Source organism: Indicator indicator, chromosome 35 (assembly GCF_027791375.1).
Source record: "Indicator indicator isolate 239-I01 chromosome 35, UM_Iind_1.1, whole genome shotgun sequence".
Classification (NCBI taxonomy): domain Eukaryota; kingdom Metazoa; phylum Chordata; class Aves; order Piciformes; family Indicatoridae; genus Indicator; species Indicator indicator.
In genome coordinates this window covers 1,200,778-1,224,635 of record NC_072044.1, presented here as the reverse complement: position 1 = coordinate 1,224,635, position 23,858 = coordinate 1,200,778, and the positions used below count along the sequence as shown (strand labels likewise).

Below are 23,858 nucleotides of genomic sequence, written 5' to 3'. Positions count from 1 at the left end.
AGATTCTCTATACCTGTATTCAAATTAAAAAGCTAACCTTTAAAACTGTACTCCTCAGGTTCACATGTGTCTTGGAAGCAAGGAGAAAGGAAGCATTTTAATAAGATACATCCACTGTGGGTAACAAATACCTGCTCTGTGAAATGCTATGCCCTGGTGATAGTGAAGCATTTCAAAGAGATTGCTGCAGAACCTGTGCAGCCAGACAGGGATGACAGAAAAGGGAATGATGCAATAAATACAGGAGGAAACTACTGTGCTGTCAGCTTGGGTTTTCCTGTTGGGGTCTACATCCAGAACTGCCTTCTGACTGATTGTGGATTGAGAACAGAAATTAGATTTGGCTTTGCCTTCAAAGCTGTCTTTTTATTTGAAGTGCTTTCTTATGAGAATTCCATCTCTGTGTCAGTCTTGAATTTAGTGAGCTCTTTAAGCAGATATAAATGAGTCCAGCCTTTGGAGACAGCTGCCTGAAGACGATGACTGGCAAGCTTCCCGAGCAGCTTGAGAGCTCCACGCTCCTAATGTGACACTGATCGTTGTGGCTGGGTGACCTGCTCTGTCTCATGGTCTGCACAAACATTATTGGTTTGCTTGTGCCATCTACCTTGTGCTGAACTTTCAGGGAACAAAAATTAAACCAAAAGTGGTAGAAGTTAATCACTGAACCTATGAGCTGAAATTCCCCCCACACCGACAATAACCAGGCTATAGCTCAGTCTGGAAGCAAATGAAAGCTGTATTCACAAGCAAAACTACAATCTGTGATGAAATGCAATGAATATGGACAAATTGACAAAATTCACAACATTTACAAATATATATACAATCAACAGAAAAGCACAACCAAGCTCCCTTTGCTTCCCCCTAAAGGGGACCTTTCCCAAGGGGACTCTCTCCCAGGGGCTGCCTCCCCCAAGACCTCCCTGGCAGAAAGCAGAGTTGGCTAAAAGCAGAAAGGCTGTTAACTTAGCTCCCCAAGGTCAGTGTGTTATCTTCAGCCAGAAGAGAAGAAGAAACAGCAGCCAGACAGCCCAGCAAGTTGCCCTGACTGTGCCTACTTTGTTTTGAGTAGTGGCTCTTAAACATTTCTATCTGTCCAATGGAAGTGTTTAGAACAATCATTATTTTGCCTTCTTACACCCAATAGCGACTTATTTACACTCTTTTTGCTTTCTCTGCTTGAACTTTGAGAAGAAAAATTAAAGAGAGTTTCAAACCATCACAACCTAGCAGATTATCATCACACTGGTGTAGACACCAGCTGGGGAGTGGTTCTTTCCCACCCTGTTCTTTAGACTTTGATTCTTGTTCAATGCTGATATGTCTGTGGCCATTTATTGTACTTGAAGAAGGGAAGGTGGCTTGGAAGCTGACCACAAGTGAAGTTGTGTTTGTACCTGATTTAAGCCCTGGCCAGTGAGGACTTCCTAAATTGAGATGGTTTAGGTTTCCAAATGTGGTTGTGCATGACTTACATGGACTTGTTTTTGTGAAGGGCAGCACAAAGCAAAATGGCAGTTAGCTTGCTGTGAAGTTGCTGTCCTTGCTTTTCTTCTCTGCTTCAACCAGTTCTAGCTTGTAGCGTGTTGTAAGTAGTGGAAATTTGTTCTGAAGCCAAAAATAATTGAAAATAATACAGCACTGGTGTTCCCCATCCAGAGTGACCTCTCCACAGGTGAGCAAATGCTGATGTCTGCTGCAGAGCTGACCTGTGGCCTGTGCTCAGGAGTTTGCATGGGTGGCAATGACAGGAAATTTTCTTCAACCTTCAGGAGGTTCTGGCTATGGAGACCAGATTGATCCTTTCTCTGAATAGGTTATTTGCCCTTTTTGAATCTGCCAATCTCTCAGATGCAGCTATTCTGAAAACTTCATTGCAGGAGCATTTCTCAAAATATTCTCTTGTAAAAACTTTCTTTGGACATTTTACAGTTTTCTCTTTTTTTTCTTTTTGTTATAGTTTCTCTTGATGGTATTTAGCAGCTAAAAGCACAGAGGAGAAGCAGCAAATACAGCTTTGCAAAGTTGCTGAGCACAGCCTATCAGGTTCTGGTGGCTGAGGGAACTGAGTGCCTTTGGTCAGAGGGTGGGCAGCTATCCAATGCTGTGGTCAGGCGTTAGGAGGTACTTTGGTAAGTGCCTGAGGAGTGGTTCCCAGAACGTTCCACAAAGGCATCTTCCTGTTGCTGAGCTTGCTGTGAGGCTGCTTTTCCATGGCACAGCTCTGGCATAGTCGTGTGGCCTAGGTTCAGCTCTGGCAGAGGTGCTGAGCTGGGCTTGGGCTGAAAGGCTGGGAGAGCAGGTCCTGCAGAAGGTGGGAATCCAGGAGTGTGCATTGCTCCTGTTACCTTCTCCTTCTGTGGCAGCAGCCTTTAAAAATGCCTTGCAGTGAGGAAATCAGAATGTCCCTTGTCTGTCTCATGTCTGCTCTAGGTGGGCTTCCCATTCTGTAGGAGACATGGCTTCAGTATGAATCTGAAGGTTTATGTTTTAATAGTTGTTAGCTACCAGCTGCTTTTTCCACAGCCTGATTGACAGATTCTGCTGAGAGAATTTTCTTACAGACTACTGATAGAGAAGGGGGGGGGGGAGGGAATGCTGAGAAGCAGATGTTGCATGACCAAGTACCCAGCTGTGTACTAACAAAATGAATCTCATGGTGATTAGTTAACAATTCCTTGGCAGTCAGAGACATATGTAAAACAGTAAACACAGCATGGGGAAATAATATTTTTTTTAAAGGCAAAAAAGAAAAAAAAAAGGCAAAAGGAAAAAAAAAGGCAACCCAAACCCAACCAACCAAACCAAAAAGGCATTTTCTCAGCTTAAGACATTGGCACCATAAGTTCAACCATCTGTGGTGCTGAAGAGCTGACTGTGGTGGTCACACCAAGGTCAGTTGAACTGCCTAAGAAATCCTTAACCCTTTATTTTAAAAATGTAAGGTATCTAAGCACAGGGCACATCTTCATTTAAATGCCATGAAGCCAAACCATGCACACATGAGCTTAAAGTGACAGTAAAGGAAAATAAATGAGTGCTGTGGAGTTGTTACCTGCTGTTACCTGAAGGTGTTTGGCCAGCAGCAGCAAAACAAGGAACTGACCTTAAAAAGAAAAAAAAAAAGCCATTTAAAGGTAACTTGTAAAGTTTAAGGCAAACTCAGTGAGTGGAATGGAGTTGCCATTGTTGTGTCTGTGGGTGAGGGAGTGCAATGGAGGAAGATAAAGATCGGTGTGACCTCCTGGCTATGTAATTTAGAGCTGTGGCTGCAGTTACAATAGGCTGCCCTCTGGAATAACTCTTTTCTGAAATGTCTTTTTTCCCCTCTCACTAGAGAAATAAATGGATATGTGCCAGGCTGGGAATGCTGTCATCCTTCCCTTTTTACCCCCTTCGGTGCCCTCCTTGCCCCTGCTGTCCCACAGAACAGCAAAACTGTGGTTTTCTGACCAGTTAGCCACCATCAGTGATAACAGTGAAGAGTGAGTTTGGAAACTGTGAACACTGCTTAGCTACAAGGGGATTTTTTCAGTCAAAGATGTGCTTGCACCATTCAGAATGAGCACTGAGGCTCTACAGCAGCTTCTCTGGTGATGGGGCTGCCTTAGCCATGTTCTCCTGCAGACCAGTGATGGGAAGGCACATGGATCTGCAGGTGAAATGCTGACATTGATCCATGTGCTCGCTGGTGGCTCTGAGTTGGACATGGCTGCAGTGCTGTGCACAGCCCCACAGAGGGTCCTGTGGGTGCAGATTTGACCTGAACCAGGCTTGGTGTATAGGGATGTGAGGAGCTCCTGAAAGGGAAGAGATGTTCATGGGGTTGGGTTTGGCACAGACCAGTGTGCCCCATCCTTAGCTGCTGTAGCAGACTGAATAAATAAAGCACTCTCTGGGTGCAGAGTTGCTATGGGAGCTCTGTCTGAGCCAGGCATTAATCTTGACCATGGCCAATGCACATCTGGAGGTGCAGGGATTTTGCTGACTGCCCACACTGTGCACAGTGCTGGGGTGGGGAGGGGATGTGTATTTATTTTCCAATTAAACTTTGAGCCCTCTCTAATCAATACCCCTGTGACAAGGCACATCTGTTAATTTGATGAGAGGAGTGCTGACCTGGCACTTGGTGGGTTTGTGTTCCTGGGAGTCCTTGGGAGGCTGGTGAGGCGCAACAGTGTGAATCTGCAGCTTGATTTTACTGCTGAGCTGCCTCTCTCTGGCATGAGCTATCCCTTGGGAATGCTGCAACCCACCTCTGGGAGCCCAAGCTCCTTGTAAAGCCTGTTTGAGAAGCTCTGCTTCCTTCACAAAAACTGCATAATGACTCTGTTACTTGCAGCAGGAATTGCTCTTGTACCAGTGTGGTCCCTGCTCCAGCTGGAGCTCGGGGCGGCCTGCAGGATGTTGGGAGTGAGACCAAAAGAGCTGTGTGTCCAAAATTCCCATCAATGATATTTCCCCATGGGCCAGTGTGTGGGAATGAACAGCACTGTTAGGAGATCTGTTGCACTTGACAGTGCTGGAAAGCAGGGATGTTTGGGGTGGTGGGTTTGGTACTCAAGAGCCCAATTTGCTGCTGTGTAAACTTGGTTTATGGGTCCAGCTACAGCAGACCTTGCTCTGCCACTCAGGCACCACTGAAAGATGCCTTTGCTCTGAACATTTGCTGCTGGCCACCCAAGAGGTTTGCTCTGCTCCAGGAGAACAGGCACAGCATCTTTGTCTGTCATCTCTTTGTCAGGCTCCTGCTCTGCCAGGCTCCAGCCTGAAATAGGTTAGTGGGCCTAGAAATTACGAAGAGTGTAATTGCACGTCTTGCTTGCTATGGAGAGCGGGCTAAAAATAAACCTGTCTATGATTTGCATGAGTTCTGTTCTATTCAGAATGCTCAAAAAGAAAGGTCTTGGCATGTGAACATGTGCCCTTATGCTGGGAAAGCAGTGCCAAGTCCCAAGCAGATTAAATTGCTTGCGTAACGCAGAGCAGCTGCAAGGACATTTTTCTCTGTGGGGCTGTGACTGAGCTGTGGCACTCCAGAGCTGTGCTGCATGATCCCTCAGTGCTGGAATGCTGGGTTAGGGCAAACACAAGGGCAGGCAGGTTTGCCCAACCCACGGTGTTAGCCTGCAAAAGCACCGTGGGGAGCTCCTGTCTGGGGTGGGACAGGGTAGCAATGCTCAGTAAATGTCAGCGAAGTTGTGTTTGCAGGTTGGCTGCAGATTGGCTGCAGGGAGACTTTGACACTGGAACAGGTTTGGGACTCCTAACAACTGAACAAAATGTTACTTGTGTTAGTTGTGCTTTCTAGAGCAAACTGGGCTTTGTTTGCTGACTCAAGTAAATCCTTTTCTCTATTGTGGATAAACTGAAACCTCACAGTGTAAATTTGAAGGAGTGAATAGAAGATTATTTGTAAATCAGGCAGAACAAGCCCTAGTTACTGAGAGGAAAGCCTTTTCCTATTGTTTGGGTTACTTTGTTTTGGAGTGTTCCACTTAGTGTCTGCTCAATCAAGCACAGACTAAATGATTTATGTGTGATTATAAGTCAGGATAGGTACAGAGGACTCTGATTTCACAGCTCTGCTGTTTGCAGTGCACCTGTTGTAAGCGACAGCTCCTGCTCCTGCCAGACAGCCTCTCGAGGAGTAGAGAGCTGCTCGGTGATTAGAACTCAGTGAGGCACTGAGTGTGTAATTAGGAAGCCTTAATGAAGTGCCATTATTAAAACAAGCCTCTGGTTTTAATATTTTAAATGCATTTGCATATTGCAAATTCTGATTGTTGTTCCACCCCTTTAGATGATTGTTTGACTCTCTTCACACGTTGGAGCCTGTTTGTGTCTCTGTCCAGGCTCCATCTCCTGTGTGGTGTCTCAGACCATTCCTGTCATCTGCTGCTGCTGTGGTGTCAAACCCTTGCTGCCTCTCATGCTTTATCAGAGAATGTCAGAGGTTGGAAGGGACCTCAAAAGATCATCCAGTCCAACCCCCCTGCCAGAGCAGGATCACATAGAGTAGGTCATGCAGGAACACATCCAGGAAGGTTTTGAATGCCTCCAGAGAGGACTCCACAACCTCTCTGGGCAGCTGCTCCAGTATGCTTCTGTCTTACCTTGAGAGGCATGGTTAGATTTTCCCATTCTGCTTCTGTTTGGTGAGGGGTTTCAAGCTCCTGGGCTGTGCTCAGTGAGCTCTCCTGCCATCCCTGTAAGTCCAGGTCTTTGTCTGAAACCTGGCAGAGGCTTACAGGCTGCAGTTTATCTGGATTCCTGTTCTTTATCATCAGTGCAAACACATCTTAACTTGAGATGGAAATTGAGTGTTGTGGGAACTGCTACAAAATGAGGACAGGGACAAGCAGAGTGGTGGTGGAGGTGAGGAGGAGCAGCTCCAGCTGGAAGGCTGCCTGTCCCTGCTGACCTGCAAAAGGACAGCTCCAGCTGGTGGACAGACAGCCATGTCTGGAGGGTGGCACAGACACTCTTCACTGACTCTTCCCCCCAGCCATGGCACCAGCATCGAAAGACAAACTGCTGTGAGCTGAGAGCAGAGGATCTCAGCAGTCAGGCTCTGTTGTGCCAGCACCTCAGATGAGGGTAGGGTATGTGTGGCCTCAGTGAGGTGTGGGGAAGGAGCTTCAGAAAAGCAGACAATTTCTCTTGCAAATATAGCAGATCTTTATAAACAGGCAAAAAGTTGTTGATCTGTTCAGTGCATTTTTTTTTTCACTTCTCAAGAAAATTCCAAATCAAAGAGAAGATGGGAAAGTCTCCATGTATTACATAAAAGGTCAAACTGTTCCCTTGTGGAAAGTTCTTTTGCATTTTTCTTCCCCACTGTTAAGTTGAAGGAAATGGTTATTTTTGCACTTTTATTTGAAACCCATTCATTGTTTTAAATCATTTGAGTTCTGCTCCTATCTCCTGCAGTGTCTGATCTTCTATCAGAAGCAGATGTACAGTTCTCTGTGCCTTGCTATTCTCTTTAGTGATGGCACATTAACATACTGAGTACTGTCAGCCAAACCCCCAGCCCTTGGTGGCTCTCCCAGCTGTCCCACCCTGGTTCATAGCTTGTGTGTAATCATGTCTGGTAGCAGTGTGCTTGAAGGTGGCATCCCAAAGTTTGAATTTCTCATAGGATTTTCATTTTTAAAATCCTCAAGGCTGCAGGCAGGGAATGTATTTGGCTATGCACAGTCTCTCCTATCAGTGCATCACATTAAACCAACTTGAATCTGCTGGTGTTCCACCAAGTCCTGCACAGGCTGAGAGTGTCTCTAGATGTAATGAGAGGCAGAGAAGGAAAAGTAGCATTCAGTAAAAACCAAGGGATTGTGTGGTCCACCAGCAAGTGCCAGCATTTCTCATCTCTCAGTGTAGGAACTGCTTTCACTTTTTACATGTCTCATGTTCACCCCACTAAAGGAATATCCCTGATCGCCATGAGGAGGTGCAGACCCCTTCCCAAAGCTGTGCTGGGCTCTGAGGGAGAGTGGTGGGATGGCATCACTGCAAAGTGCTCCTTGTTTTGGAGCCCAGCAAAGCCTTTATCTGTTGTTGTCCTACATACAAGGTTTCCAGATGCAGCTGCCCTTAATTTACTTCTTTTCCTGCAGTCGTGAGGCAGTGGCTGTCACGATCCTGCTGTGTGGCAGCGGCAGCGGCAGCAGAGCCACGATGCTTGTGAGGAGGGCAGGGGCAGCAGGAGCTCTGGAGCCCTCCTGGAGCACCCCCAGCCCAGCACTGGTGCTGCCCTTGTGCTGTCTGCATGCTGGCCTGAGCCGAAGGCTTCTGCCTTCAGGTGGTCTAAAGAAAAGCTGTGTGGTGTAATTTGTGTTAGGGGGGGAGCTGCTCCCTGGGCACAGGGGAGTGTCCCCTACCTTGCCTAGGGATGTTTTGTGCTCTGGAGCTTGGGGAATGAGCTCAGGGTAGCTGGTGGAAGATGATGTCTTCCTCATGGCTTCACAGTGCTGGATCCTTATTCTTTGCTTCCAAGCTTCAGCAACCTGTGCTGTTCTATTTGCAAACGCAGCACCAAGTGTTGGTACTCCACTGGGTACCAAGTGTTATTTTCATACACCAGCCACATGGCACTGAAAGATTCTGTCTAAATGCCATCTAGCTTCTGCCAATATTTTCTTTCTTCTTCCTTCTGCACCAAATAATAGATGGGTATATTATTATTATTTTTTTCCTGGTAGTTGAGGACCTCAGCCATGGATATCCAAACCTAGAGGCTTCTTTTACAGCTGACTTTGCAGTTTCTATACTGCCAAAAAGAAAGCCCTAGAGGATTGCACACAGGCTCCCACTGTTCACATTTCAGTTCTTGTCCTTCTCTGCTCCATGATTCTTCAGAATAAACAACTCATTATTTGCCAGTGCTTTTTGTATCTCTTTAGGATGTGCCTTCCAGAGCATATTTTAGTTATCTTCAAAACTTGAAAGGCTTTAATGGTAAAGTTCATAAACAGAAAGCCAAGTTATTTTTGCATGAGTTTACCAACAGTGGGCTGGTTTATTGGTAGAGCAACCTCCAACCCTGTGAGATTTCAAGGAAATGGCACAGTATGCTATGATGCTTAAGAACAAGGACTGAGACTCAGTCACCACCTTGTCTGAGATTTTAAGGCATTGTCATGTGAAAGCCTGCACTGATTACCCCTTTGGTCATTGTTAGTAATGAGCATCTCCTAAGTCTGTAAGCTTAAAGAATTAAAACTCACTTGTTGGTGTTTTCTGAGTGTATTTTGTATTGCTAACAAAAATAATAAGGTCCCAGAGGGAAGTGGGATGCACGTAGTGTGGTGAGGTTTGTGACAACCTTATTTCTTAAAGCAGGATAAAGAGTTTATTTCAGAAGAACTGTGAAACACACTTTGGGTGTTTTGACTGCTCTGGTTGATGATGGATTAGTACTGTAAGGCTTCTCTGCTATCATTTCTGTTGCACATAACAATTAAATTAAACAAGCCTTTCAGAGTGAACCTTTCTAGTATTTTTCAGCTAGTAAATGAGTCTGGTTTAGTGGATTATGTGGGCTATGAAGTGCCATGAGGTTGTTTTTTCTTCTGAACAACAGACCCCATACACATTCTGCCTCTGTCATGTTCACGTAATTGGATGCCTCTGACACACTTACCCTTTGCTTTTTCTGAATTTGCAGAATGTCTTTAATGACACAGCCACAGTTCAGCTACATGAAAGAGCCTTAATTCAATTTTTCTTTTAAAGAAGATTGACACTACTAACATTTAGCCACTTAACCTTTATTTCACAGCACGGTAATAGGCAAATGCTCTGCACCAGGGTTTCTCTCCAGTGTGGAGAAAGATGATTTGTTATTTTAGTTAAAAGTTTACAGATTAGTTGTTACTTGGAGGACTGAAATTCCTTCCTCTGCTGCTTGGGCAGGTCCTGCTACTCATCAGTGAGGTCTCCTCCAGTCCCACTTCCTTCATTCTCTGCCAATGCTCTGAGACTTCTTACCCATACTGGTTGGTCTTGTCTTGTTACTCTGTGCTTTGGAGTATTTGGTAGGGATTTGTAAACTTGAGTCTTGTCAATGCAGCTTCTTGCACAGTTCTTCAGCATTACATTTCCACACCTTGGACACGTTGCACAGGGATATGGTGAGCAGGACAGCTTAAGAGTATGCAGAGCAAGTTGAACTCACCAGCAAAAACCTACTTGGGGTCTGAACCTCTCCTGAATGTATCTCCACAGGACAGTGGCATGCTGGAGGGTGATGATTATTCAAATAGCCAGGTGTTGGCTAAATACCTGTGGGATGCAGTTAAAGAGCATGGGGAAACAGAGCAAATGGACAGCAGTGTCCTCCAAACTCTGGAGAGCTGTGCTGTGATCAGCAGAGCTGTGTACAAAAGAATGGTGCAGAGGCCTTTTCTCCAGTTGTCTTTTGCCTGAGAGTTTTGCTAATTTCTCAAATGTTTTTTTTTTTTTTTTTTTTTTACTTTGTTAGAACATGTTTTCTCCAGATGCTGGAATAACTTCTGAACTGTGTAATGAGCCTGATTTGGATTTTCCACACAGAGACACAAGGCCACGTCTCTGCCCCTTTCTCTGTGTTGGCTCTACTTGCTACTGAGGCTCTTGCTCATCCAGCACCTAAACCTGGGCTGCCTCTGCTATTGCTGACCTCATGCTGCTGGCACCTGTCCACAGTTTCATACTCTCTGAGGCTTTTTAGGGGACACCTGTGTGGCTTGCAGAAATGCTTAATGCACAGCCTAGTAAAATATCTTTGCTGTCCCTGTCTTCAGTCAAATGATTTATTCTCTGCAGAAACTTAGTACAGGGAAATCAACACAGGCCAGCAGATTCATTAATGGATTCTGTTAATGAACATTTCAAAGCTCTTGTCAGGCCTCTTACCGAGGAATTGAAAATAGATTTAAAAAATATTTTCTCCATACTGTTTGAATACCTCCTTCCATACCTATCTGTGTGCCAAACAGTCCAGTTCATTGTTTTCCACACTTGGCAGCCTCTTATTCTCAGACCTTTGCCCTCTCTCACCAACAGCTTTCCCAAATCATTCCCTGGTGCTCCCTCTGCTGATAACAGCATCAGTAAGTTCAGAGCTTGGTTCCTGGTGTCTGTGGTCACTGTCTCTACCAGTGATCCTGGGTTGAGGGAGAAGGTGAGAAATCTGTCAGTATGGCCAGAAGAGATTAAAAGATTTTTTTTTTTGCTCTTTTTCATGCCCTTTAATAATCTAATGAGGTTTTTTTATTTTGTCTTTGTAAAATACATCATTTGCATTTCACATCCAAAAATAACCTGCTGATGTATTTGGCTCTTCTCCCACGTTTGTTCTGGGAAATCAAATCTCATTCTTTACCCTGTCTGTGCCGTGCATTGTCAGGGGACAATCTATGCCTTGTGACAGATTGCTGTTTTCAGACAAATGTCTCTACCTAGCAGTGATACAGCAAATCAAGATACCCTCTCAGCACCCGAGCCAGACACTTGCCCACTGTGGCCCTTTGAAGAATCTCTGCTGAATTAGTCAACGGTTGGCCTTTTCTGATGTCGGATCTGGCACTCAAAAGCCATGATTAATTTGGACTTTGGCAGCAGAGCAGTGTGGACCTACTGCTGGTTGAGTCTCATTAACAGACAAATGAGCAGAAGCATACATGTCACATTCCCGAGATGATCTGCTTTTGGTCTTTGGAACATCCTTGCAACGACTGAACTCCAAAGCAGCTGGGCAGAGCTGGATGGTATTTAGGCGCTCACTGAGCCTGTGGACTCAAGGCAGTGATGTTTTTACTCCTTGCCTCTTTGGCAGTAATTGCTTTACCTGATGGTAAGCTTGGTTCTCCCTGGAGAAGCCACAGTTACCTGGTGAATGAGCAGAAGTTACCTAGAGTGGAGATCAACCCATAATGGGACCGGGGCGTTTGTTCCCCATGGGATTGCTGGCCTGGGTGTGCTCATCTCAACTTCCTTACCAGCCTGGGGAGCTCTTCTCTAGAACAGGCAGAGTTCAAGCTCAGATTCTTGGATCCATTACCTGGAGGGAGGGAGTGGGAGGTGTGTGGGAGTGTGTCCTCAGAGCCCTTGATGGGCCGTAGCACCAAACTGAGCTGCTGAGCAGTGCTGTCCATCTCAGGCTTCCTCCCCAGCTGCTGGCCCCTCTCTTCCTCTGAGGAAAAGCAGACTTCAGTGCAGTAATCCCTAAATGTTTCTGCCCACAAGCTGAGGAAAACCACGTCTGCTGCTCAGACATTATCAAAATATTGTTGTCTTTTTCTGTTCTGATCGAAATAATTTGAACTTCTAACATGTTTCTTGTGCTGGGACTATGGTTGTGTCTTGGCTGGGTGGACAGCACGGTGGGGCACTGCTGGGCTCTGCCACCTTCTCCGTGGTCTGGAATACAGCAGATTTCTGCGTGCTTTTGGAGTGTGTTGTGCTCAGATCCATAACTGCTGTTCAGTTATCCTCTGTGAGTAGCTGCTGAGGAAGACCAGAAAATTAACGTGTTGCACAGGAATCCAATTCTGACTTGGGTTTCCTCATGCAATGCTGGTGGCTTGTGTAGCTGAACCTTCCTTTAAATGGCTTTTGCTTACTCACATCTAAGATTGCTTAATCTTGCCTAATGTATTGATAGCCTAGTTTTAATTAAACAGTAACTGTTTTTCACTTGACCAACCCTGGCAATTCCTCTTTTAGTAGCTGCTGTGGAGCAAAGCTGTTTAGCTGCTTTCTGAGCCCTTGTGTTTCTTATTCTGTCTTGCCTTGTGCAGCCCCTGTGCTTATGTAACGTCACAGCTGAGGGGAACCTCGGGCAGTGGGATTCTATCTAAGCCTATGGAATGCTGGATTTACAGCCTAGAATTCGGGCTGCATTTCTCCTCTGTTCCCATTCAGGTTACAAAATGGTGCAGCGGTGCCTAATCTGCACTTTCTTCAGTCTTGGATTAAAATCCGCCTGTGCGCAGCAGGACCGGGGCCGGTCAGCGGCGGGCGGGCTGAGGGGGCCTGGGGAGCCGGGCAGCGGCTGAGTGAGACCTGGGAGGTCGCTTCGAAACGGCGAAGCGCTTCTGCGGCGCGGCCAGGTCCCGCTCTGCCCCTTCCCGCGGGCGGGCTGGGCTCGAGCAGCCTTTCGGCGGCGGACGGCACAACGGGCGGGCCCCGGCCCGGATGGAGGCGCCGGGAGGTGGCGGCAGATGCCGCGGCACCGGCTCCTGGCCGTGGCCCTGCCCCGCCGCGGCTCTGCTGCGCAGGGTCCCGATCCCGGCCGGCCGGGAGAGCGAGGCTTCGAGGCGAGCTCTCCTGCCCTGCCCCAGGCTTGTCGCCCGCCCTGCCCGGCGCAGAAGCTGCAGCTGCAGCCATACCTTTGACTGGCTGGAGCGCAGCGCGGCCCTTAGCCGTCTGCTCCTGGAAGAGGGCAATGCGAGTCCCTGCTCTGGTCGGCTCCTGTAAAATCCGTAGTGCTAAAGGCTGCAGGGAAAGTGCAAGCCCTGGTAATGATTTACTGAATAGGCTCCTCACGTGCTTTTAATGCACTGCTGCTTTGGAAATTTGCTTTTACAATGAAAAGCGGTTTTTGAAAAGTTTGAAAGCAAACCACCAGGTCCCTCAGCTCTACAGATCCGTGGTCAGAGCGATGTCACTGTCTCCTGGAGGTGTTGGCATGGAAACTTCAGACGATGGCTCCCTGCACAGCACGGGTCATGTTCTAGATGCTTGGTGTACGAGCAGCACCAGCCAGAAACAGTCGTGGCATTATTTTGCTGTATTACTGGGCAGGATTGTAAAATTTTCACGCACTGAATTCTCTAAATTTATTTGTGTATTTAAACCTTGAGCTTTGCCGTTTTTTTTTTTTTTTTTTTTTTTAACCAGCACTGCAAATGTAGAAATTGAGTTCTCCCCAGCAGCATGGTGACACTCATCTGTTTGCAGTTGCAGTGTGTATACCCCAGCGTTTCCATGACAGGGTGGGTGTATAAATAGCTATCTTTGGCCTGTTTCAGTACAGCAGCAAAGGCAACTCCACTGCTGTGTTTTGTGGTGTGATAAGGAATGAAAGCCCCTACCCTTGTTTTTCTGCAATGTCTCTGTCACCCATACTTGCTTTGTGACCTTCACGGCGCTGTATTTTGCTGTAGTGGTCCTCAAGCCTTTTTTGTTCTTCTGCAGTCACTTAGTTTTCCTTGCCAAGCTGCATTGTACATATCCTCACTTAAACAGTTCCTTTGTAGTTAATTTAAATTAAAACTGAAAGCAAGAGGCTTCTGCCTGTTCGTCTTGCAGAACCAGAGCGATATAAAGTACATTATTCCTCTTGACTGGTCCCTGTGTTGCGTGTGTCATCCTTCAGAGACAGCTCAGCAGCACAACAAACACCAACTCGACATTTATTAGGTCATTTCAGAGAGTCTGGTACATGAGGTTCTCCTAAAAGCCTCGTGAAGCAATGTAAAGGAGCATGTTCAGCTGCTGAAGGGGGAAATATCTGGCTTTTTGCACAACAACAAGCTCTGGAGGTTGCCTAAAGCATCCTTGCTATTACTTTGTTGTTCTGCTTTCTAATGCACACCATTCTCTGTGACTTTCTGTCATTTTCTCTCTGCCTACTGTTGTGTTTGACTTTCTTCTCTTTTCCCCAGGCAATCCTTTCAATCTTCTGTTTAGTCATCTTGCTCTCAGAGTACAGTCCAGTCTTTTAAGGTTTTAATGTTAATATTAACCCTTCAGTGTTGGCATATCCCTAGTAGCAGCTTTGCTTCCACTTCGTTTTAGGGCTGAATTGATATTTACTGGAAAGGGTTTATGAGCTTTGAAATTTTAAGAGGTGAGGAGGGTAAGAGCAGTGAATAAATAAAGTCTCTGTAATTCTACAGTGCAGATTTTCACCTCGTGCCAAGTTTTTCCTCCATGCAGCACTCTGACTGTGGCTCACCACCAGATTCCTGTGTGTGCATTGATCTGCCCAAGTGAAATACAGGGCCATTGTTAGGGCAGTGCTGTGGATCTGCCTCTGGCAGGGGGATGGATGAGCCCTTTGAGTGGAAGAACATTTTTAATGTTGAGAAACCATCTTGTCTACAAACAATAAAGCAATTTCTAGTAACAAATGGAAAATATTTTTTCCTGCTGGAGATTACAGCATTTGTTTTCATTTTCCATGACATGTTTTGCTCATTATGCTGCAGGAAGCAAATCCAAAGTTTTATAAAGAACAGCTCATGATGGCAAAATAGGGAATTAAGCTGGGGGCTCACTGCCATAACAACAGAGTAACAACAGAGAGCATCGGGCCCGGGGGAGCCGCAGAGCTGCTGCCAGTTTGTGTTCGGGAAGGAGTTGGGGGACAGGGGTGCTGCTCACCCCCCAATGTCTGTGTCATTTGTAGAACTGCTGGGAGGCTGTGTGCTGTGGTCTGGTCTTAGTGCTATGAATGCTTTTTGTATTTCTGGATGTAATTTAAAGCTAAATGACTGTGTTAGAGGAGGGTGAGAAATGGGCTTCATCTGGCGCTCAGGGCTGGCACTCACATGGGCAGCACACCCAGTGCCTCCTGGGGCCTCTGTGTGTGGTGGGCTGCTGCTTTGCTTGGGGGGCTCTTTGGGTGTGCTTACTCCATGGCCAGTGCAGACCTCTGAAGGGAGGGCTCAGAGGTAAACTTGGTTTTCACTTCTAGCTACTTGCCAGTGTGACATTGTTTGGCTTGAGGGAAGAGTCTGCAAACCAAAACTGAGGTTGCTGTTAGCAAGGGAGATGGTGTTGGAGAGAGGAGCATAAAGTGTGCATCTGCCTCTGCTTGGCTAAAAGGAAGGGAGAGGACAGACTTGCCAAAACCAAAAGGTGCACCTGGCTTTGCAAGAGGGACATGTGGTTGAGAAAACTTGATAACTGGGGGGTTGGCTTTTGGTGGGTTCAGTTTGTTGTTTGTTTTTGGTTTTTTTCTAGATATGTCATTTTCTGTAAGCACAGTGATCTCAGCTGGGGGTGTGAGTGAGCTCTGCGTTAAGACTGATATGGGTCTGCAGCCTGTTTTGCCTCTTGAGGGGACCTGTTCAGCTGCTGGTCTCAGCAGCCCCAGGGTCTCCTGTCAGAAGCATTCTTGTGGGTCCAGCCTTCTCCTGGCCCATTGCTGACACAATTTCAAAGGAGCAGTTGTCTGTCCCAGCTGTTGTCCTGCTGCTCTGAGATGCCAGCATACGCCTGCTGCTGGCTCTCTTCTGGATGGGGCTGGTGGAGACAAAGACAGAGCCTTTCCCTAAAGCCCTGAGTGTTCTGCTGTGGTACAGAACTTAAATTTATCAAGGCCACTGACCCCTGTTTAATGTGCTTTCTGGGAAGATGACAGGGTACAAAAGATTGGTCTGTACCCTTCTGTCAGAAGGATGAAGCAGTAATACAAGAGCTCAGTTATTTGTGTGCTGAAGGGGCCTTGCTTATCAAGTGACATGACAGATTAACTAATGATACCTGACAGAAGTATTGCAAAGGAGTAATTGTAAAAAGCTTCTCTTCTATCATGCAGTGTTTAAAAAAAGGAAAATATTTTCTTGTTATCATATCAAGAATGCAGATTCCATGTGACAAAACATTGAATTCAGGTGCCCTGCCAGTGGGTGTAAATCGAATGGAAAGCGTTATCTCTAGATTCTGCAGCAATTTCCTGTCTGTAGAGACTTTAATTTTGGTACTAGATGTTGGGGTTTAGTATTTTCTATCGATTTCCAAACAATTCTAGAATATTGTATTGCTTGGGAGATAAGTTGAGTGTTTATTGTTCAGTTGTGCTTAAAATCCCCATGCCAGAGTGGAGCAGAGGCTTTGGAAGCATTGCAGGGTTTTTCCATTCAGGTCACTGCATTTGAAACAAGCCAACTCTTTCTGTTGCTTTCTTCTTTTGTGGTGTTGATAGCAGTGGAATGCTGTGCTTGTTGTGAGAGCTGCTTCATTTTTAAACTTATTCTTCTGTGGGTTTTTTTTTTGTTTGTTTGTTTGTTTGTTTGTTTTTGTTTTTGTTTTAAGGAAAAGTCATCAACAAAGACCTGCGCCACTACTTGAGCCTTCAGTTCCAGAAGGGCTCAATAGACCATAAACTCCAGCAAGTGATCAGAGACAATCTCTACTTGAGAACCATCCCTTGTAAGTATGTATAAAAATCAGCCTCATTTGATCTGCTCCTGCTAACGGCCACATAATTTGAGAGCTTGAAATGCCATCTCTCTTAATCTGGGTTACAGATCTACCATGCAGCAGGAACTTATGTAAATGGATTTGCTGGAAGAGTTTTGTATTTGAAGTTGCAGTATGGACTGACAAAACAGCAAAAGCTCAGAGTCTTTTAGTGATGTTTTACTCTTTCAGTGTGTTTTCCTCTACAGAAGTTAGTCAGTTGTTGGTAGAGTAACACAGCTGCCACAGGAAGCAAACCTCCCTCAGCGTGGTCAAGCAGTGCAAACCTCCTCACTTTGTCAATGCGTTGGGTTTTGCACAAAGAGGACCTGGAGGAGAGGGTCCTGTGGATTAGGTAGAGCAGCACAGCTGGAAGGGGAGTTGCAGGAGGGGTTACAGGCAGAAAGGTGCAGGGCAGCTGTTGTTCTCCCATTGAAAAAGCAAGGAGGTAGTGGCCAGAGGGGAGAGTGCAGCCCTGGCCCGAGTAGAGGAGGAAGGAACAGCACATGGGCAAACTTTTGTGTCACTGCAAGAATTAATTAGTGAGAGAATCTGGCTGGAGCTGTCTCATCAGCTGTGCCAGCCCTTCTGCTCTGAGCATCTGCTGGCATCTCTGGGTCCAACCAGCACAGGTGTTGCTGTGCCTTCAGCAAGGTGCCTGAGGGCTGTTGCTGCTCCGTGAGCAGGCAGTGAGAGAAGGCTCTGTTCAAGGTACGGGACACTGACAGCTGCCAAATCCCCATGCCTCGCTTCTCACCCTTTTGTGCCATTTTATTTCTTAATTATCACAAGATCATCCTTTTCCTTGTCTCAGAGCTTCACAGACTAAAAAGAAGGCTCATCACCAACTCTATTGAAAAAAATTTCTTTTTGAAGTGTTTCTTTGTTTGTAACTGCAGGAATTCACTCTCGACTTGCCATCATTATCCCACTGAGTGTGCCCAACAGTTTGTGACTTTCTTAATAATGGCAAAATGCACTTTATTTACCAGCAGCTCTTGCTCATTGCCTCGAAAATAATAATAATAAAAAAACCCTGTGCCTTTAAAATGCTGCTAGGTTATGGAGTCCTTTCCAGGAGAGCTTTGGTTAAGCTGTTAACAGCTGTGGGAGCACCTTGAGAACTTGCCATGAACGCAGCAATTTGCTGATTCCATGGGAAGTGCTCACCTGCAGCCAGGGTTTGGAGTAGCTGAGCTACACTCTGAATGTGAGCTTAAAAAAATCAGGTTCAGTGCTCAATTAGGGGTTTTGTGGCCCAGAAACCAGATGTCCTTGGTCACCCTGAGCTCATTGCACGTCAGTAGTTGGTGCAAGATGGAAGCAGGGAGTGATGCAGCACCCTCAGTGCTGCTTTAAAATCCCACAGCTCTTAAACAGCTCCCCAGGTCCCCAGGCTGTGATCGCCTGGTCCCAGCGCTGTCCCTTCTACAGCAGAAGGTTTGGTTTCACTGAGCATAAGAAAGAATTCTCTCCAATTACCACCTCACCCAGCTTGCTTTCTCCTTCCTCAACACCAGAACTGTGTTCCTACCTGAAGTATTGGCCTGCTTTTTATACATTGTTGTTCGCTTGCTCAGCAGCCTTCTGACTCTTCTCTTGCTGGAGTGACATCAGCATTGTGTGAAGATTCACAAATACATTGTTCCTGCTGGATTGTACAGCAGGTGCACTTGGTAAACAGGCAGCACTTACATCTCTTACAAGAGTGTTTTCTCTGTCTTTTCAGGCACTACAAGGGCTCCCAGAGATGGGGAGGTCCCTGGAGTAGACTATAATTTCATTCCCGTTGAGCAGTTTAAAGCACTGGAAGAAAGTGGAGCCTTGCTAGAAAGTGGAACATATGATGGTATGTTGCTGGTGTTTAATGGACTGGGAATAATGGCCAGTTCTCATGTCCAGTCTCTTGGTCCAAGTGTAGCTTCTTGTACCCAGGAGGTGTCAGTTCTCCAGCCCATTGATGGTCTTTACACTGGTAGAGTGGCAATAGTAACTCTGGCTTTGGACTATTTGTGGAGAGGAGCAGTGGTCATGGTTTAAATCTCTCTCCTAAATCCTCTCAATCAGTCAGGGCCAGTTGGTTATTTCCCCTATTGCATTTTTGAGGAAGCATTCTGAAAGCATTTGTCTGTGCTTGGTACAGTTTTGTTTTAACATAATTCAGTCACTTTCGTTTAAACCTTTGAGAACAGAGCTGCGTTCATCTTGGAGGCACACATCCAAAGGACAGAAAGCAAGGGAAATTCTGATACAGCAGGGGAAAAAAAAAGTATTTTGCAATGAAAAATTGAGCAGTGCTAGAGCAGATTGTCCAAAGCTATATCAAAGTGGCTTTTGTTAAATGTGGTGGGGGAAAAAATCCTTCATTGTAATGAAAGATCTGGTTATCCAGAGGAACTGTGGAGCTGCCACCTTGTGAGGGGCTTTTGCTTTGCTTTGGTTTGTTTTAAAAGGTTCAATGGCAGTCAGAGATAACTTCAGAGTTCCTCAAATCCCTGTACTCTTGGGTGGGGATGGATGGACCAAACCCCACCTTTGTTCAAAGTGGGAGGGAGGAGAGACCAGTTTGGCTAGCTCAGCCCTGGGGTATCTTGCACTCCTGTGGAGTGGGCCCTGGCTGTGGGTGGGTTTCAAGTAATGGTTGCCTGGTTCTGCTGCTTTTACCTATTGAAGAACTCTCCTCTGGCACCACAAACAGAACAAACTGCAGGCATCTAGGTCCATAAAACCTGACATCTGGTCTGGCTAGATTTCATCAAATATATAATTGTACTTGAAATCAGCTGAATGTACTTGAATCAGTCAAAGACAAGAAGTCCAAAGCAGAAAATTCTGAGAAGGGATCTGTAGCTCCTGTTTGACATGTCTCTTGCTGTCAGTTACTATCAGCCTGTCTGTGGAACTCTCCTAAGCAAATTCAGACTCCTTAGCTTCCCATTATTTGACTGTCACCACTTTGAGCTTCACCCTCACTGATATTTTTCTGAAGGGTTTCTTCTTCATTTTTATTTTTTTAACATGGTCAAACCAAAAAGCCAACAAAAGTTACCCCAGCAGCAATTCTGGGAAGATCTCTTGGTGTGTGCTCAGTTCCCTAATAAAAATCATATGAGCAGTCAGGAGAGAGGTCAATTGCTGAAATTCTTTTCCAGAAAACAACAGATGATTCCTAGTCTTTGTGGTTTAGATTAAAACAGTCACTTCCAAATCTGTTCATTTTTTATACCAGATGAAGCTGTATTAACAGCTTTGTTTAGCAAGTGCATTGTGAGTAGAGAAAGATAGCACTATAGTTTTAAATTCAATTCTGTGGAACTGACTTTATGTAAATGAATGTTTTGTTTCTGCACAAAAGTGATCTCCTCTCTGACTTGGTGTGTTTCAGTTGCTGTGTATTACTGTTGATCAGGATAGTCAGGGCAATTGATTGTCACTGGTTTGCTTTTCTCAGACTGTTGCCCAAGTCTCTTTATGGAGCATCACTGAATTCCAGGCAAAGTAACAAATCTCTTTCTTTGAGAAGGCAACAGGACAGACATTTTGAATCCAACCTCCTGTGTTCTGATGTCCAATTGTCCCTTTGGCAAAAAGGTGACATAGGAACAAATGCTTTTTGACTCCTGGCTTTTGATGGTGCTGATGTCTTCTTGAAGTAGTTAAATTACAGTTCAGATCTCACCAAACCCTTGTTCTATGGGCAAGAAAATGTTTACTGCCAGTGCTTTTCACAAGTATCCATCCTTTGGTGACCTTCACTTCTGTCTCATTGTCAGGTAATTTTTACGGCACTCCGAAGCCTCCAGCAGAGCCCAGCCCCTTTCAGCCTGACCCAGTGGATCAGGTCCTTTTTGACAATGATTTTGATACTGAGTCACAGAGGAAAAGAACCACATCTGTCAGCAAAATGCAGAGGATGGACAGCTCTCTCCCTGAGGAAGAGGAAGAGGAGGAGAAGGAAGCAGTTAATGGCAGCGGAGGGATAGGTTGGTTGACAAGGGAGAAACTCCCTGGAGTGTTGTGTGAATGGCTCAGAAGTGTTCAGATAACATTCATGCTTGCTCAAAGCCTTTTCCTCGGTCCTGGTGGAGTTGGAAGGCACTTTGCTATTCAGACTGGGGTTTAGAGTTGATTTTGGAATGATCTTTTAAAAAGAAACAGCTGCTCTCCCAGCCAGATGTGCAATTGCATCATAAAATGCACAGCTCAGTAGAGAACATGTAGTGCTGGGTACTGGCCAGTGACATCAGGAGGAAGGAAGGAAAAATGTATCCACTCTTCAAATAACAGAATCCTTTGCAGAGTGTAACTCAGCCCCTGCCAGTGGTGCTGCTCCAGTTGGGGAGCTCTCTGAGCTTGTGTGCAGGAGACTCTGGTGAAGGGCTTGGCTTAAGGGACAGCACTAGCTCAGACTGTGACATGTTCAGATGATTTGGTGAAGGGAACTGTGGCACAACCTGAAACTGCCTGAAGGAGAGTTTGTGGAGAGAAATAAAGCAGAGTGTGTGGAGATTGGCCCCTGTGTCCAGTGGGACGTTTCAGAGCCTGGCAGGATGCCCTCTCTCTTTTGCTGTCATGGTTACTCATCTCCAGGGGGAGAGCACTGACGGCGGAGAGAAGCTGTCACTTTGCATTTGCAGATGATCCTCTGTGTGAGTGTTTTAAGACAGACTTATATTGAGCAGAACTGACCTCGCTTGCCAGCTCAGGGGCTGGCAATGCCACAGCACAGGGTGGCCAGTGGCTGGGCTGGTGCTTAGGTGAAGGTCATGGGCATCGTTGTGCAGTGGAGGATACCAAGCGTAGCGTTGGGACTGAAGGGTGGAGGCTTGCATTTGAAGTTTCCTGCAGGAATTTTTTGGAGTTTTTGGTTTTTGGTTTGTTTTTTTTTTTGTGGCTTGCAGGAGGGTGGTGTTTGTTTTATGAACAGTTTGGGTCTCCTCTAGGTTTTATTCTGGTGCTTTAAGGAGTATTGGTAGGATCTGGTGGGGGGGGGTTGATGGCATTCCAAACGCTGCTCTCTATGTAGGAACAGAGTGTAGTTAACTTGGATTTCTGCCAACGTTGATTTTTCAGCGTAGGCTCAGACACATAATACAAGGTTAATTCTATTTGGCAGGAGAAGAGCAGAGTTCAGTGTTTTCATGTCAGCTTTTCAAAGTTCATAGCTGAAAAAAAAAAAAGTGGAAAAATGCACATCAGACACAGGGACGTGTTTGACATCCACTCATCGCCAGATTAGGAGGGTGGTTCTTTGTGAGAAACAAGACAAACATTGACAAATAGTAACACTTTCCCTGAACAACTGCAGAAAACAAAGAAAAACATTCAGATTCTCCTGACTGGATGAAACCTGTTCCCAGCTACAACCAGACAAGCAGCTCCATGGACTTCAGAAATTATATGTCAAGGGATGAAGCCCTGGAACCACTGCCCAAGAACTGGGAGATGGCCTACACGGACACTGGCATGATCTACTTCATTGAGTGAGTAGAACACCACCATGCAGGGCTGCTGTGCCCCTCAGAGGAGAGAGGTGCTGATGGCTTGCAGTCTGGGAAGCTGCCTTCTGCTCTTTCACCTCTCTTCTGCTCTTACAATGCTTCATTCCTTGCTGTCAGTCGTCTCTGCTGCGTGCTCCTGTGGCTGCCTGGCACGGGAGAGCCTCAGGGATCCACATGCAAAGTCAGTTTGTTTGTGACAAGAGTTTAGGATCTCACAAAATGCAAAGCTGGGTGGGTGATGCTAGGTGAGGACAGACATCAAGCAAACCTCACTATCTCATTCCTCTGATATCCAACAGCTTGTTCGTTCTTCCTTTGCTGCTTGTGTTCCTTGGCTGGGAATGTGCTGGAAAACACAAACAGCACTGATGGAAGCCCAGGATGGGAAGGCAGCTCATGTGTGAAACAGCCTCATTGATTAATCTCTAAAGGAAACAAGAACCTTACTGAGAGTTAAGCATAAGAAAAGGCTACAAATGTGTTTTTCCTTTCAGGTAGAAACAGCTGATGGTCCCACATGAGCTCCTGGGGACAGGGAGGGTGTGTGTACTGCTAACCTTTCACATCTGTCCTGGAGAGTCTCCACTGTGCTTGTACCTCTGAGCATCAATGTTGCCTTTTTTAAGTGCTTTATGACATGACTGAGGCACAAATAAATGTTCCATTACCTAAAGGCTACAGTTAGCTCATGGTGGTAAATATTTAAAAGTTAAAGTAAAGCAACATTTCTTCAGTGTGAGCAAGTTCTCCTCTTCTAATGGGATGTGGTCTGCTCCACAGTCATAACACCAAGACAACCACCTGGCTTGATCCACGGCTCTGCAAGAAAGCCAAAGCTCCTGAAGACTGTGAAGATGGAGGTGAGATGTTCAGAACTCCTTTGTTCCCTGACTGATAAATGTCTGATTTGATCACAGCTGGATATGATCCCTTACTGCTGTGTAGAGGCTTCTTCCTGCTGCATGTGACACTGGAGCAGGCAGTGTGGTGCTGAGTGTCCCTAGTTTGGTGGCAATGTGAGTTTATGTGAGGTTAGGAAGGTCCATAGTCTGTTTTCCCTGGAGCAGTAGAATCTGAATGGTGGGTTTGCCTGCATTCCTGAGACCAGAATGAGATGTTTTGTTCCAGCAACTGTCACTGTTAGGGAGAAAGCTGCAGGGACTGATGACAATCTCAGTGGGAATTGTTCTGCAGGTGGAATATGGCAGGAGGCAAAAGTCCCTGATGGTAGTTAGAATGAGACATGAGACAATATTTGTCATGAGACAATATTTGAATGCATAAGCAGAGAGTCAGAGCAGTCTGACTCTTCAACTCTTCACACTGTTTCTTCAGGGCTTAGAGGTTAGGTTCTTGATCAGCCTACAGACAATTCCTGCAACCATTTCCCATATAGTCAGACAATTTAATCACCTAGAAGAGAGTACCCAGTAGCTGTGTCTTCACCAAATGCCTGGCACGTTGCAGAAGCTGAGGCAGGGTCCTAAGAGTCTGTTGTCTTCCTCAGCTGCACAACCCAGCAGATATACACTGCTGACAAAGCCAGCTGGAGCAATGGGCACACAGTGCTGCTTGTTAAACCTGTGCAGCTCACCACAGGACAGAAAGAGCACTTTGAGCAGAGAGATGCAGGAATACCCCAAGGAGCAACATTGAAATGAACAGCCCCACAGG

The 23,858-nt window shown here is 46.0% G+C and overlaps 1 protein-coding gene across 1 annotated transcript in view; it reads left to right on the top strand.

Moving 5' to 3' along the window:
• MAGI3 (membrane associated guanylate kinase, WW and PDZ domain containing 3) overlaps positions 1–23,858 on the top strand; it is a 62,559-nt gene that overhangs the window by 18,153 nt on the left and 20,548 nt on the right. Inside the window, exons 2-6 of the mRNA XM_054395755.1 lie at positions 16,537–16,653; positions 18,413–18,532; positions 20,457–20,666; positions 21,992–22,166; positions 22,965–23,044. Of these exons, the coding sequence (XP_054251730.1) occupies positions 16,537–16,653; positions 18,413–18,532; positions 20,457–20,666; positions 21,992–22,166; positions 22,965–23,044 (702 nt within the window). The remainder of the gene's footprint in view (positions 1–16,536; positions 16,654–18,412; positions 18,533–20,456; positions 20,667–21,991; positions 22,167–22,964; positions 23,045–23,858) is intronic.